Raw genomic sequence first — 12805 nt, 5'->3', positions numbered from 1 at the left:
AAGCTAATCAAAGATCGTAAACTGTGAGAGACGATGCTTTCTCGCCAACATTTTACTGGACTGTAGCCGCAGTTGATATAGCGAAATGTGGTCAGGGTGAGAGCTCTCATGTCGAGTCGGAGAGGAAAAAATGCAAAGATGTCTCCTTTGACAAAGTCGTTGACTCTCTCAAGAAGGATATTTGCCGCGTGCGTACGGCACCACACGTCTCTAACAAGTATGTCCAAACCTGGAATTGCGTACTTTGGGACTGTTTCATTTTCTGAAATGTTTCCGTTGCAGTAGCGCACGTGGCATTGCAACTGTAGCCAACTTGCTAAGCTAACTAGCTAGAGTAGGTTAGCTGTAACGTTAAAGTTGAAGTGATTTAGGTAACTTAAAATACAACTCTCTTAGTTCTGCATAAGTTTCTTGTGCAATAGACTGAATCGACACCGACAGCTTTAACCTTGTTTAAGATATGTACCATTAAACAGAAAGCACAGTTGGCTGTGTCACCAAAAATTGAACTCATGTCACCTTGGCAGAAGGGAAAGGTTGTACAGTAAATACAATAAACCCAGCATTTATTAATTTTGTAATATAGTTTTGTCTAATATATATAGATGTTGCTGTTGTCAACAAATCCCCGTTTTTATAATTGTGGAACATATGAACAGAAATTCAGCATCTTCATTAAAAAGTAGTTTCATATACTTAATGGTCAATGTTCAGTCCAACATTGTAACGAGACCCTGACACCACATTATGAATATTAGCATTATAGTTATTATAATGTCTTTATTTAGAATTCGGCTGTGTCTATTAGTTACTTTATATGAGGCTTCAGTATATCTCAACCATGTTGGCTCTAAGGCAAGTCGTTCCTGTCTTCCTGCTAATGCTCCAATTTCATCTACCTGCTTCTTATGTCCAGATGAGCTGATTGAAAACATGGACAAGAAGTCCACCTGGGACCGCTTCTACACTGAGAACAGCAGCAGGACACCCACCTTCAAAAACTTTGAATGGTTCTTTGGTTTTGATTCTGTGCGAGACTTCATTATGCCCCTCTTGCAGACTATGTCCCATCCAGACACTTTGCTCCAAGTCTTGGATATGGGCTGTGGAACATCTGCATTAGGCCCCTCCATTTACAAAGACTCTGCTTTCCCAGTTTGTGTCACTTGTGCTGACATTTCTCCCATAGCTGTGGGACTCATGCAGGAACATGTTCGGCTTAAAGCCATTCAGCCTCACAATCTTTTGTCACAGCTTGAGTTTGTAGAGCTGGACTGCACACAGCTGGACAATCGCTATGGTTCTAATAGTCTGGACCTTATTGTTGACAAGGGAACCATAGATGCCTTGTTGAGGTCTAAGGAGGGGAAGGGAAAGGCTGCCTCTGTGCTGAAGCAGTGTTTAAGGGTGTTGAGGAGTTCAGGATCCCTACTCCAGTTCTCAGATGAAGATCCCGATTCCAGGCTTCTGTGGTTGGAGACAGCTGTGCAGGAGCAGGTGGTAGCAGCAGATGTTGGGGTACAGGAGGTTGGAGAGCTAAGGGGAGTGTGTTACTATTGCTACCATGTGACTCCTCATTCTGTTGTAAAGCTGTAATAATCTACAACTGGACTATCCGAACATCTGATTAAATTATTGAACTGAATTTCAAATGTAAAACTTGTAGTAGAGTTTTTTTTCTTAATTATTTTCTGACCTTTATACAACTTAAAGACAAGATATATACCTGAAAATGTAAATATACCTGTGCTGGACTTTAAATTCAAACCAAATACATCAGTGTAAAGAAGCACATTTATTTTGTTGTGCAGGTAAAGTGTGTTATATCACATCCACACATAAAATCTAAACCAATTTTTAGAAGAAAGCTCAGAAATTCTGCACATGTATTTCACTCCCATCTAGTGGCCAGCAGACACACTGCCTCAATCATTGTCAAGCTCAGAAGAGAACTGAAGCATACAAAGAATACTCAACCTCACTTTGATTACAAAGGTGTCAGGTTTAAAAAAAAAAAAAAAAGGTCTAAAATTATGATATGTGTTACACATTTAAATCCAGGAGGAGCTGGAGCAAAGTAAGTGCTTCACAGGGACACAAGACCCCCACATGTAGAAAAATAGGACATTACTTAGATTAAATAAAACTTATGACATTTTGGGACTTTTGGGAGGTCTGAACACATTCTGTTAGAAAACGGACCATTCTGCAGTAGCCTAGAAAAAAATACTCATATAATCATAGTTTGTTAATGGCTGTGGTAGTCTGTCACAGTACAAAAGAAATGAATCAAAAGCACATGAAACACACCACCTATAATTTCCATTGAGCAATTATTTAGATTGTTCACGAGACGGAGACACTCATGACCTTAAAATGAAAGTCTATTGTGTTGTTGATACGGATCATTTGGCAGCAGTTCTGTCATCTAACTATAAAAAATAGAAAAGTTACTTTTGGTCTCAAGATGCAGAGTTGTCTGACTGCAACGAGTGAGTCTAGCTGATTTTAGTCAAAAGGTCTTCTGTAGTCCTGTGTCTCGCGCTGGCCCTGTTCTCGGTATTGGTCTGATCTCTTCCCCATGCTTTTTCCACAGATGTAGAGAACAAGAGCTTTTGATCACAAATCATATAATAAGATTTTTTAGTTTTATTTTGCAGCAACCTTAAAATCAAGGTTGCGCTTGATGAAAGGGTTTTTGAAATCTCTTTTCACTCTTGTTCTTTTAATTAACAAAATCCTCAAAGGCATCATTCAGTCGAGAGGACTGTATTCAAGTCGCTATAAGGACAGATATTGTATACATCTCCAGACATTTGTTCATACAAAGTAGTCAAGAGTGTCTTTAATAGAATTCCATAAAATACAGAAATCGTAAGGTTTAAAAGAATTAATGTACTGTAGGTATTTTCACATCTTAACTGATTCGCATTGTGCCAGTCCACATGAAAGTACATATCTTTTCTCATTTACTATTAATTTGTAATTCATTTTAATATGTATATGATTTGGACAGAAGAGTACCTCATAACAGCAGAATCATTCCCTACCTATCAATCACTTATAGATTTTATTCACTTATAGCTTGTTTACGTCACCATGGACAGCTAGTAATTCAGTGCAAAGATTAATGTGCAGTACTCATCAACTTGTTTTAAAACAAGCTGAAGAAGGTTGCCGGATCTTCCTCATCCTCTTCCTCCAGATGGGCCCCCATACAAAAAGATGGCGGGATGAGCTCTTGAGGATCTGCCAGTCCGATGACGTTGTTGAAGAAGCTGCAAAACAGAACAGACAAAATGAAACAGACAAAAACATCCACCAAGCAGGATCAGAGGGCTTCAGAGATGAACAAAAAAGGAGGAAAATGTTTTCTAGGCTTGATTGCCATTTTATTTATGTGAAATTTTGAAGTAAAAATCAACTATTATAGAACAAACAAACTATTAAATTTCAATGCTTTGGTAAAATGTCTTTTTGGAAACCCAGAGCGTATTTGTTATAAAGTCAAGTTATTTCTTTTTCATATTAACGGTGAAGGAAGTGGTTCAACAATGGAGAAAATAAATATTTTCCTTCGAGCCAAGGTACTTATTTCAGGTCTGAAGAAGCAAAGAGAAGAAAAAAATGTGGAAAAACATTTGTATTTACCAAAAGACAAAAATGATAAATTTGTAATATATTCTGAGTAAACAAGCACATTTCTTCACACAAAAGTCCCATTGAAAAGTTATTGTGTCCTACTGAAAAAATACTAGGGAGAATAGGGAGCAACTGTTGGCTTACTTCTTCTTTGGGCAGATATGTTGCTGCTTTTCTGCTTTGCTCATTATTTTAGCATCACAGCTTGAATGAAATGCTGATAAATATTTGGCAATATAATAGCATGAATAATCAGAACATAATACATTTACCACTGAAGTTTTGGAAATGTTATATTTTGAAATGGAACATGTGTAAGAACCGTATTATGGTTAACATAAAGCTAACACAAAAGCCCTCCTTATATAATCCATGTACATTTATTTATTGGTTTATTTTTTCCCGATAGCAGCCATTCCAATTGAACTGATTTAACAATAAGTTTTAATCATGTTTCCATGCCATTGAGCCTTGCCAGAGAGTCAACCTGCAAGACTCAAACGCTCTGGTGCTGATATGACACTAACCTGGTCACCACCCATCCACTTTTGTCGGTGTGAAACAAATTGCTGACGGGAATACATCCAAACTCGGTGACTGTGCTCATGTACTTTGCTGAAAAAAACAGAAGTGGATCACAAGGGAGCAGAGGCAGTGCAAACTGGACAAACAAGAAATACGAGCAAGAATCAAGCAAAGTCATGTGCTACATTAAATCACATGATTTTATTTGGTCCTTTTACTCTACCTGTTCCCTTCTTCATCTGCAGCTCCCCAGCCCAGGTGTTGACCAGAAGTCCCTGCCCAGGACCAGAGGAGCTGCCCAGCACAACCTGGCCCAGAAGGGAAGCGTTCTGTGGAATCGCCAGTGGGTGGAAACCTGCACCCAGCTGCTTCTTGCAGCATGTGCGGTTCTTGTAGTTTATCATGTACCTGACACCCTAGAAGACAGGATAGCATTAAAGGGACAGTTCGCCTCTTTTGACATGAAGCTGTATGACATCCCATATTAGCAATATCATTTATTAAATTTGACTTAATATGGGATGTCATACAGCTTCATGTCAAAAGAGGCGAACTATCCCTTTAAGTGAATGTGGTTTATATGATCCTTATCCGCATGGTGATATCACTGTTTTGTTATTATTACCTGTCTGTAGAGTAGAAGTGCATCAAGGTGAAAGGACTTATTGTTATAAGATCCAAACTCTTTGAGACGGAGGCGCTTTCCCAGTGCATCATAACTGAACTTAGCATAGGCCATCAGCTTCTCATTTTGGGTCGACTTTGAAATAGAAGAAAATCGGGTCCTTTAGGTTTCTACCTGTGATCATATCACTACAAATTAAATTATGCTAAACAGTCCCATACAAAAGAATACAGACATACCACAGAAAGGCTTCCAGTCAGCAGTGGCGGAGATGCTGTCAAATTGAAAGAAATTGTTCCATTTTAAGTGACATGCCAAGCTATGCAAGCTGTATATACAGTATGACAACACATTTCCCATTAATGCTGAAATAAAATCAGAGTAACATGGTCAGTTTTCATGCTGCTGTTGCAAATGAACTTCTGATATTCAGATGTCCTTGAAGGTTATACTTACAGCATGGTTGTGGTCTCTGAGCTAGGCAGCCCACTGACAAACACACAAGCAGGACGAGAGCTCTCATGTTGTCTGACAGAAAATGCACTTTACTCTACAGCACTTGCAAATATTCTGGCAGCTCACTTCCTTATGAATACGCTGGTGACGTTCCCAGCCTGCATCCACTTCCGTGTTTTCTTTTATTCCCCAGCTGAGTGTACACCAATCCTGACTGAGTGTTTCGAAGCAGCCACTGTTTATAATGACGTTGCAGGTCCTGGTGACTCAGCATGGTGTTCAGGTCTGGCCCGTGATGTGCACACGGATCTTTCAACCCAACTGTTAATCTCTCTCCAAGTCCTGCTGTCTCTCTTTTATTTAGGCAGACAATCTTTACACAAATACATTTTTTTTTAACTTTTTGACATTTAGGGAATTAGGAAGGGAGAATTGGATTCCAGAGCTAAACTACAGCACTTCCACTTTCCTCCCTCCCCTTCTTGGCAGGATCAAATTTCAGTGTGACAGCTGACATCAACAAAGATAGCTTGTCATTATGCTGCCTTCTGGAGGCACAGTTGACAGATTTCCAGATTCCAGCCACTTCCTACAGAGATAAAGCTACATATACCTCAGCTGAGTTGTGGGTACAGCTTAAAACTTCCTCTATGCTACTGAACTCAAAATAAGATACATCTTTTTTTATGTAGCACAGAATAAACTGCGAATGAAATCTGCTGTTTTGTAAATTTCATGTAAAGTTGCAGCTTGACGCCTGTACAAAAATGATAGAATAAAAAGAGGTTTAGACAAAATTCCCTCCATTTTAGGTTATTTTTGGCCTGGTTCTGTCTCTTCATGGCTGCACTGCATACTGGTTCGATACTTTATGAGAATTTCACAGACCTGACACATGAATGAATTGTACACATTGCTGTCACATAAACTTTAGATTCTCTCTAGTGCGGACTGTGACCGTGGTTGCTTTTTGAATAATGTTGCATCTAACTTTTAGTGAGTGTTCCAACAGATCTAATAGGGACTTTGATACAGTTCACTGACACTTCTCGTAAATTCAAGACATCTGTTTTAAATGCCATAAATTGTTTACAATTACAAATTAAAGGTTCACAATTTCATAATAGTCCACCTTTATTGAGTCATTTAGATTCACTCACATAGAAACTGAATCAAGATTTAAAGAGGACCTGTAGATCTCAGGAAGTTGAGTTTCACTTGGTTAACTACACATGTACCTCTGAAGAGACTATCTTAGCCGTGTGTTGTAACTGAGCCCAACGTGGCACCAAATTGCTGTTAAAAGTGTTCTTTTGGCTCTAAAACAACTTTACTGCTGATAACAAAATAACAATATGACTAAAAATATTTTAATGCCAAACTTCAATTACTTCTGATAACAAAATGACAATATAACTAAAAATATTTTACTGCCAAACTTCAATTTTACACATTTATCTATTCGAATTGATTCTTTTAAATGATAATCTACAATTGAAAATACGTACAACATGCTTTTTTTGCGCCGTCTTTATTAGTAATGAATAAAAATGCACTAATCCATGGTTTATAAGGAATATTGACCCACAACAGCTAAACAAATTAACCGTGAAAGACTGAAAACATGAAAAAGTCATGTATAGTTGTCATCATCACGTTTTACTGCCGTTAAATTTATTAATTTTCTTTCATTTTAAAACAAGTTGAGCACGGTTGCCAGATTCTCCTCATCCTCTTCCTGCAGCTGGGCGTTCTTACAGAACGGCGGTGGGATGAAAGCTTTGGGATCTGCTAGTCCGATGACGTTGTTAAAGAAGCTGAAAAATAGAAACAGGCAAAAACCAAAAACAATCAGACAATGCAAATTGGTTACTTGAGCCTCAGAGAGCACTGAGCCTCAGAGAAATTATCATCAGCATTGACAGTACCAGCAGTGATCTGGTACTGACATGACTGAAGGATTGTGATCATTGTATTATATGTACTGACCTGGCCACCACCCACCCCTTTCTGTCCATATTGAACAGAGTGCTGACAGGAATACATGCAAACTCAGTAACAGTGCTCATGTACTTTACTGAGAAAACAGAAGCAGATCACAAGACAAGTTTACGCAGCACAGCAAGACAAACACGACATAAAAAAATGCAGGCAAAGTCATGTACTACTTTAAACCACAAGACTTTGTTTTTCCTCTTACTCTACCTGTTTCCTGCCTCATCTGCTGCTTCCCAGTCCACATGTTGACCAAGACTCCCTCTCCTGGAACAGAAGAGCTGCCCAGCACAGCCTGGCCGACCAGGGAAGCATCTTTAGGAATTGCCAGTGGGTGGAAGTCTACACTCAGATGCTTCTTTAAGCATGTGCGGTCCTTGTTGTTTATCTTGTACATGACACCCTATAGAACAGGGCAGCATTATGTACATGATCTTGCATTTTACATGGCATAGATATCACTGTTATATTCTTATTACCTGTCTGTAAAGCAGAAGTACATCAATGTGGAAGGTTTTATTGTCATAGGATCCAATGTCTCTGAGGCGGATGCGCTTTCCCAGAGCATCATAACTGTACTTGGCAAAGACTACCAGCTTCTCACTTTGGGTGGACTTTAAGATGGAGAAAAATATTGTCAACTCATAATTACCGCTCCAAAGTATACCATGTTGAATATCCAGTAATTCACTACAAGGGGGGGAATGCAACCTTTTGAAAGTTCCGGTGATTAAGACATTGTATTATACAATAACATATTTATCTAAGAGATTAGACTTACCACAGAAAGACCTCCTGTCATCAGTGGAGGGGATGCTGCCAATATAATAGACACATCACATGTTAGATTAATACATACAAAGCTTGTAGCTCAGTCATAATATTATTATGTCCTTAGACCCACAGCGTCCCATTCATCCTTCTACAGTATGATCTGAAACACAGTGATTGATCTTAACAGAGCCTCACCATCATCTAACCCCTTGAGAGTTGTGTGTCTGAGAAGGTGGTCAGCAGCACAGGAGCACCATACAGTATGGGACTTACTATTTCTCTTCACTCTGTACAGCTCGGACTTCAAGTACAACTCAGAGTCCTGTCATCTAGAGAAATACTCTGATGACTCTGCAGTTGTTGGGGGTATCAATGATGGACAAGAGGCTGAATACAGAGAACTGGTTGACCACTTTATAGCATGGTGTATAGGAGAAATCATATAGGATTTGACCTGGAATGAGCGAAAACAATTATTTACATCCCAGAAGAGGTGGAGGTGGTGGGATACTACAGATACCCGGGTGTTCACGCGGACAACGGATTAGACTGGATATGCAACACGAACCTGACTACAAAAAGGGACATAACAGACTGTATTTCTTGAGGAAGCTTAGGCCCTTCAATGTCTACACCAAGAAGTTGCATGTCTTTGTTAAGTCCGTGTGTCTGTTGAGGCAGCCGCTTTTAGAGCCAGTGACTCAAAGAAACTGATCAAAGTGATAACAAAAGCTGGCTCTGTGCTGGAAACTGCTCTGCAGCACCTGGACCTGAATATGCAAAGACGAATGTTGCAAAAACAACTAAAAATGATGGATAAATGCTGCACACCCTCACAACAGTGATCAAACAACAAAGTCTGTTCAGTCAGAGGCTTCTTCAGCTCTGCTGCATCAAAGAGCAGTACAGAAGGTGACTCCAGGCCACGTCAATTACTCTACACAATGATTTTTTATTATTATTATTTAAAAAGTAAAAAATAAAAAAATAAAAGTTCAGTTCAATTAATTTCTTATAAATTCTGATGCAAAAATAAAGTAACATGCAAATGAACTGCTGAAATCTGTGTACTTACAGCATGGTTGTGGTCTCTGAGCTAGGCAGCACACTGACAAGCACGCAAGCAGAACCAGAGCTCTCATGCTGTCTGATAGAAGATCCATCTTCAACTGCAGCAATGGCAAAAATTCAGAGTGCCTTAAATACAAGCTTGTGAGGCTTTTTGTCTGCACCCAGTAGATTAACAAAGATGCTCTTTGTAAGAGTGTGAAATGTAGTGTGCCTTAATGACTGAACAAGGGGAAATTCTGTGTTCTGACTGAAGTTCTGATTGATTTTGAGATTGCATTCATGTATAAACGTGACCACCACATAGTCACATTACTGTTGAAATGGTGTATCAAATGAAAAGATTATCCATTGCTTAAATAAGTGTTTTTTTTCTTAAGCACTATTTATCTTCTAAAAATAAATATCTGTTCTTTAATTAATTAATGTCACCACGGGGTGGCGGTATAGGCAACGTTGCTTGTGGTCGTAGAAGAAGACGTAGTTGTTATAACTGAAAACAAACCTTGAGAATGATTTTTTTTTAAAGTTTATAAAAACTAAAGTAGACATCCACAAAAGGAAAATAGAGAGTTGTTTTTCAGGAGTTACTTTTCTTTCTGAGAATTTCTCGAGATATTTGATCACATGTGGGAAAATGTCCGTTAGTCAGATGAGTTTGAGTCACATCATTTTAATCTTCCAGGTGAGACATGATTTATGTCCCTTATGTACACATAGTCTCCTTCAAAACATGCAAAAATAGTTAGATAAAAGTGTTTTATTTGTTTTACACATTTTTTTATATAGTCACAGGGAGTGATAAAAGTATTCCAATAGTATTCCGCCCCCACCCCCATGATCCTCTTTATGAGGACTTGGTGGCTTCTTAGAGAAAAGGTGTGATAAAAAAAAAATGAATAAAAGAATAATCCTTTAACTGCAGAAAAACATGAAGGGCAGCATTAGTTTGATATGCTTTTATTTCTATTGATATTGGTTACACATCAGAGGTAAAAAGTATGTGGAGTATTTACGAAAAAAAAAGGGCTCAAACTCAGAACAGAATAAATGATTTGAGCTTGGGCTTATGCTTTTATTGTGCATTCCTGAGTAAAAGGCTGAATCTACCCAAGCCTCAACTAGATTGCCAGTGTTTGCCATGGAATAAGCTGAGGAAGTCTGTTGGCTCCATCATCTCTGCATCTGTGCAGAAGTCAGGAGGGTTGAGCAGACCAGGGTCTTCAATCCCCATGACGTTGTTGTAGAAGCTTAAAAAAAGAAAAAAACAAGTGGGATAAGTATCATTTGTCATGACACATTATGCAGACATCAGTTCTTTTGATTCTGAAACTAACCTTGTCACCGCCCATCCATACTCACTAGTTTGATAGCTAGTGGCGATAGGAATGCACCCGAATTCAGTGACTGTGTTAATGTATTTTCCTGGAACGACAAAAGAAACCAAATGTACTGATGAAGTGGGCTCTAATAAACAGACAAGGTAGTTCTAACCATTAGATGCTCTCTTGCCTGTTTTGTCGGGAAGATCTCCTGTCCAGGTGTTGACCAGGAGTCCTTCTCCAGGTCCAGATGAGCTGCCCAGGACCACCTGGGCCAGCAGAGTTGCATCCTTTGGAATTGCAAGAGGCTGGAAGTTTGTCTTCAGGGGCTTCTTCTTGCATGTGCGGTTATGGTAAGATATCTCATATACGGTAGCCTTATGGATGATATGTGGGAGAATGACGATTATTTTTGATTAATTTAGTATTTCTTGTCACACACTTGTATACATTTAGATAATACAGTGATTTAAAGCTTGGCATGTAGATGAAAATACTAATTTACGCAGTCATGTAGCTTTCTGACCACAGAAATCTATCAGTCTCTGTGTGGGCATGTTTGGACACACTTATGATTTTAAATGGTGGCCCAACTTGTACATTCACAACTTCCCATACTTGTATTTTACTTGTCTCTTACAAAAGAGTATGGTTTTCTCGATGTGTCAACCAAAGGTAAATGATTTACTACTGGCTCATTTGATCAGTTATTCTTATGCTTTCTTGTCCTTCACCATTGCCTTTTTATGTTTATACCTACTGGAACATGAAATCTTTTGAAGCAGATCTTTGTGCTTCCACCTCAATGAAATAAATGCCCAAGTACTTTTCACATCCCATCAAAAATGAATATTTATAATGTTCTTGTCTTTGCTTTGGGCACCTCTCTGTAGAGCGCCAGCAAGTCGTAGGTGACCGACTTATTCTCATACGTCCCCATCTCCATGAGCCGTATCCGCTGTCCCAGTGCATCATACACGTATCGACCATAAGTCCACAGCTTTTCATTCTGTGTGGACTGGAGAATCATAATGTGAGCATGTTTAAATCCACCTGTTTTACACATTGTCATTGTCATTGTGCTCACGCTTGGATTTATTATGTACACAAAGAATACACTCACCACAGTGAGGGCTCCAGTCAGAAGAGGGGGACTTTCTGTGTGGAATCAAGGTTCAAGGTTTAAGGTTTTTTATTTGCTATTTGTTCATAAAACCAATAGTCCAGACACATTGGAATTCTTGTGCAGAGGCTCTCTCGTAGGTTTAGGTAATAAGAAACTTAAATAATAAGTATAAAGTATAGAGACACTATACAACGTTAGGAAAATAAGGCACTGTAAAAAAATAAATATATATATATAGAGAGAACAATATAAAAATGGATACACTATACAAAAGGTGGTGATATGTACACAATTTTAACTGTAGTTCTAAACAACAGGGAGAGACAGACAGAGACACATCATATCATCATACATACATCATATTATACTGATTCCAACAACTCTTTAAGACAGCAAAGGAAACACTGATAATGCACACATGCTTGAATAAACATAAAACAAAATTATTTTCTGATATTTTCCTTACAACATCACTTACCACATGGGTGAGGCTTCTGTGCCAGGCATCCTGCCAATAAACATGTTAACAGCACTAGCAGTCTCATACTGTAAGATTCCACGCTCCTGCTCACAGGCAGCCACAAACACTCTGGTGCTTAATTTGAGACTGACGTTTATATAAACCCCCGAAACTTGAGAGCCAGGACACACATTTGCTTCCAGGTCTTAGCTTTAACCACAGCAACACAGAAGTGAAACTCTTTAAAAGCTTCTCTTATCAGACCAAGATTGAAACAGCACCATAAAAGTCACCACCTCCAGTGTTAAAGCATTAAAAACTGGTAAATGTTTTCCTTTTGTTTAGGGATTTCACATCTACAACCAGAACGCATTTACCTTGAATAAAAGCTACAATGCATTTCACTGAGCACAAACACAAACACATGCCCCCTTTTTTTGCCCAAATTTGTTCAATGGACGACATTTCACTCAGGGATGGAATGGTTGTGATGACTGTGCACAGTGGGTCAGGGGTGAAGAATGTTGTTTTTCGCTTACAAAGGAAAGAGGCTAATAAACTCAGAACTGGATTCAGGCTCGAAGTCATCTAGGCTGTCACATGCTTGAAAGCTGATAGCTCCATGAATGACATCATAGTCATATGACAGCAGAGGTGTGTGACTCACCTTTTTTATCCGAGCACCTGGATGAGAAATAAACCCTTTTGTTGTGTGACTTTGTACATTACATGAACAAACTTCACATATATTACAATAAATCATATAAATCTGAACATTGGTTCTTGTTGAGTCAACCACGCACCTTGTGATA

The 12805-nt window shown here is 38.8% G+C and overlaps 4 protein-coding genes across 4 annotated transcripts; 1 reads left to right on the top strand and 3 right to left on the bottom strand.

Moving 5' to 3' along the window:
- The first annotated feature begins 86 nt into the window (after window positions 1–86).
- Window positions 87–1659, top strand: cskmt (citrate synthase lysine methyltransferase). Its single transcript, XM_075450650.1, has 2 exons — window positions 87–217; window positions 917–1659. The coding sequence occupies exons 1-2, from the start codon at window positions 109–111 to the stop codon at window positions 1594–1596; spliced, it is 789 nt and encodes a 262-aa protein (XP_075306765.1). The 5' UTR covers window positions 87–108; the 3' UTR covers window positions 1597–1659.
- A 1171-nt stretch (window positions 1660–2830) lies between these two features.
- Window positions 2831–5444, bottom strand: LOC142368622 (ependymin-like). Its single transcript, XM_075450832.1, has 6 exons — window positions 5249–5444; window positions 5032–5066; window positions 4793–4927; window positions 4391–4583; window positions 4170–4257; window positions 2831–3278 (listed from the first exon to the last, which is right to left on the bottom strand). Exons 1-6 carry the CDS (start codon window positions 5313–5315, stop codon window positions 3155–3157), a joined length of 642 nt encoding a protein of 213 aa, XP_075306947.1. The 5' UTR covers window positions 5316–5444; the 3' UTR covers window positions 2831–3154.
- Window positions 5445–6780: 1336 nt separating this feature from the next.
- LOC142368873 (ependymin-like) lies at window positions 6781–9173 on the bottom strand. Its single transcript, XM_075451076.1, has 6 exons — window positions 9093–9173; window positions 8025–8059; window positions 7723–7857; window positions 7454–7646; window positions 7238–7325; window positions 6781–7065 (listed from the first exon to the last, which is right to left on the bottom strand). The coding sequence occupies exons 1-6, from the start codon at window positions 9157–9159 to the stop codon at window positions 6942–6944; spliced, it is 642 nt and encodes a 213-aa protein (XP_075307191.1). The 5' UTR covers window positions 9160–9173; the 3' UTR covers window positions 6781–6941.
- An 856-nt stretch (window positions 9174–10029) lies between these two features.
- On the bottom strand, window positions 10030–12155 carry LOC142368496 (ependymin-2-like). Its single transcript, XM_075450673.1, has 6 exons — window positions 12012–12155; window positions 11531–11565; window positions 11291–11425; window positions 10598–10784; window positions 10423–10510; window positions 10030–10335 (listed from the first exon to the last, which is right to left on the bottom strand). Exons 1-6 carry the CDS (start codon window positions 12076–12078, stop codon window positions 10203–10205), a joined length of 645 nt encoding a protein of 214 aa, XP_075306788.1. The 5' UTR covers window positions 12079–12155; the 3' UTR covers window positions 10030–10202.
- Between the last annotated feature and the right edge of the window lie 650 nt (window positions 12156–12805).

The sequence above is a fragment of the Odontesthes bonariensis genome, chromosome 19 (genome assembly GCF_027942865.1).
Source record: "Odontesthes bonariensis isolate fOdoBon6 chromosome 19, fOdoBon6.hap1, whole genome shotgun sequence".
Taxonomy (NCBI): domain Eukaryota; kingdom Metazoa; phylum Chordata; class Actinopteri; order Atheriniformes; family Atherinopsidae; genus Odontesthes; species Odontesthes bonariensis.
The sequence above is the reverse complement of the archived record's forward strand: the minus strand, read 5'-3'. Positions and strand labels throughout refer to the sequence as shown.